The following is a 3,040-nucleotide window of genomic DNA, read 5'->3' as shown; positions in this document are numbered from 1 at the left end:
ACCTCGATGCGATTGGTGCCGGTGTCGGCCCAGTACAGGTTCTTCCCCAGCCAGTCCACCGCCATGCCCTCCGGGTAGTCCAGACCGAACTCCACCACGTGCTCCAGAGCGCTGCCGTTCATGAAGGCCCGGCTGATGGTCTGCAAGGGGGACGAATTATTGATTATTGATCATTCACGTGAATAAGGAGATGCAGGCTGTTAGGACAGAACTGTATTACTGTAACGTCTTAAAAAGAAGCAACTTTAAAAGAGCGGCATCACGACAGCGCCGTGTTTCCTTTTTGTCCCCACGCAGGCCTGATGTAGATATATATCTATATCAGGATGATCAACAGGAGGAGCGTGTTTCTGTTAGTGGTGGTCACAGGAAATTGATTTTCTTAATATTACTTCATGGCCCCATGTTTAAAGTCATTTCTGCACCACTGCTGTCACGCTAACTTAATGTCACACCGTGTGTCATCTCATGTTCGGCTGTTACTTCAACACCACATATTTCACAAAATTCAGGAGTGGCGAAAAATTTTGTATTTTATTTTTGGTCATTTTTGGCGATTTACACACTCCGTACTTTAACGAACTCCTCCTCGGGATTTAGTCCGACCGACCTCAAATTTCTGCTGTACCTTCTAAAGGCACTGACGATGAAAAGTTGTGCTATCTGTGAGTTTTTTGTCGATGGGCGTGTCCGTGGCGTCAAAGATCAACTCTTGGCCATGACACAGGAAGTTGTTGTAACTTCAGTGTACATGCTCACATCTGGACCAAACATTACGTGCTTGATAACGGTCATGCCCCGAAGACATCTACACGCAAATATTAATTTATATTCATAGCGCCAAGTGCTATGTAGCGCTACAAAGGGGACACAGGAAGTGACGTTTAACACATTCACGCAGTGTCCAGGACGTCTGCGCTCACGCGTCCCCGCTCTCTGAAACTCACCTTCAGAGTGATGTCGGTCCAGTAGATACGGTTATCGGTGACGTCGAAGTCGAGCGCCGAGGCCTCCTTGACGCCGGTGAGCGGGATGGCCACGTTGTTGTTGTTGGTCTCCAGGGAGATGCGGCGGATGTCGGTGTGGCGTGAGAAGAGCAGGAAGGCCTCGGGGACGATGCAGGTCCTCATGTCGGCGATGAGCTCCAGGCCGATGGGACAGCCGCACTGGACGCCCTGAGGCTTGTAGAGACAGAGGTGGCTGCAGCCGCCGTTATTCTCCGCACACGGGTTCGTACCTGGGGGGGGGGCACAGGTGAGACATTCAGAGGGGACGGGTTTATAGATGTTGCAGAGACGGCTCGGATAAGTAACCTTTATGTTTCTGGCCAACTTTAACTATAGTCAGCAACAAATCCCACATTTACAATTCAATTCAAAATCCGTGCATTCAGACCAAATCCTTGCATCTACTGACTACTGCCGATTACTGCGATTACAACAGCGGTATGAAGCCAGAGTGAACATTTTGCTGGGATTTAATTGCAATAAACGGATCAAACTGATGCCGAAATAACAACAACATGATGTTGATTTGTTAAACATATGAATTCATGCTTTGTCAGGTCTGTTAGCAAGACAGCAGGACAACAACTTTTAAAATGATTGTTTTCTGAATGGAGTTTGGATCCATAAGGGCTACGTTACAACATAATATATAAATTATTTCTTAGTAAAGCTGGAATCACGGCAGTTAAACTACCTCGCTCACTTTGCTCCAAGAAATCTCTCCCTTGAACTATTTATCAAATATTTGTCAACTCAAATTAAACAGCGACAAGTCAATAACTTCAGAAATACAACAATAAACAACTTGATGATGATCTAGAATGAAATCTCACTACGCAGAGAGAGCACAAACTGTTGCTCCTGTTTTCCATCACGGACAAGAGTTCATCTCCAGCTTCTCTTGTTCCATGTAACTATCACGAAATCACCAAACAAAGATCCCCACGATACGTTTCAGCTTGTTACCGTGAAGAGCTGCGACCTCTGACCTCTGGCTCTAAGCTCATTTAGCCTGTAGCTGGAACATTAACAAGCTTAACAACCGTAAATTAGGGCTGAACGATTAATCGTTTTCAAATCGAAATCACGATTTGAAAGAACGCGATTAGCTAATCGTGACGACGGCGATTAAATGTAGATTAATTATACACAGAGCATCTAACCCGTTTCAAACAGTCTTGCAGTTACAGATTCATGCCGTTGTTATCCTCGTGTGACAATCCTGCTCGCCAACCACAAGCGCCATGCGCCTCCTGTTACGGTCCTACTCACCAATCAGAGCGGGCTCAGGGCGTCCACATTTTACAACAACAAACGAAACTATTGTTAAGTAGCTACGTAGTTAAATTGTTTCTTTTTTGTCTGTTTTAACTGTGTTTATTGTAGGTCTGACCCCGAATAGTTGAAGATTCGATGCCTCAATGGGCGGAGCCTGATTCCACAGTTGAAGCTTCGCAGTGAAAGAAGGATCAGGCCATTTTGGCGATATGGTGGTGCTCAACGTCTGATTTTACATAGAACCACCAGTTTTCTCTCAATAAGTTAATATACAGCCTGTTACAATATAAATTTTAACGTTTAATGCTGTAAATAAACATGTAAATAGAATAAAACTGTTAATAAATGTTTTTAGTGTGCGTGATTCTAACCCTAACCCGAGTCGTCAGTGCGCATGTGTAGGCGTAGCGTTTATTTAGTGGCAGTGGAGGAACGCTTGCTGAAGAGACGGAGCTCCAGCTTCACCGTTGTTGTGCCGATTTGTCCGCACCTCGCGGGACTTTCGGATAATTTATCACCGTTGATGAAACGCACGGCTACTTGAAATAGCAGTACGGCATGCGCACAAAACTGCACAAGACCGGTGAATGGCGAGAGAGAGAGAGAGAGAGCGCGCGAGTGAGAAAATGGTCTTCAAAAAGCCAAAAAATTTACAGTGTAAGTTGAATGAATAGAGATTACAGCTCTGCAGCTTCTCAAGTTTAAAGCGGAGCCACCATGTGTTACACCCCCCCCCCCCCCCCCCCCCCCCCCCC

The 3,040-nt window shown here is 45.7% G+C and overlaps 1 protein-coding gene across 2 annotated transcripts in view; it reads right to left on the bottom strand.

The window, feature by feature from the left end:
* lrp6 (low density lipoprotein receptor-related protein 6) overlaps positions 1-3,040 on the bottom strand; it is a 22,292-nt gene that overhangs the window by 18,547 nt on the left and 705 nt on the right. For both annotated transcript variants that reach the window (XM_046039913.1, XM_046039914.1), the window contains exons 2-3: positions 948-1,237; positions 3-140 (exon numbers count right to left, since the gene is read on the bottom strand). In XM_046039913.1, the coding sequence (XP_045895869.1) occupies positions 3-140; positions 948-1,237 (428 nt within the window). The remainder of the gene's footprint in view (positions 1-2; positions 141-947; positions 1,238-3,040) is intronic.

This window comes from Micropterus dolomieu, linkage group LG23 (assembly GCF_021292245.1).
Source record: "Micropterus dolomieu isolate WLL.071019.BEF.003 ecotype Adirondacks linkage group LG23, ASM2129224v1, whole genome shotgun sequence".
Taxonomy (NCBI): domain Eukaryota; kingdom Metazoa; phylum Chordata; class Actinopteri; order Centrarchiformes; family Centrarchidae; genus Micropterus; species Micropterus dolomieu.
Note: the sequence above shows the minus strand (reverse complement) of the source record. Positions and strands in the feature narration are given on the sequence as shown.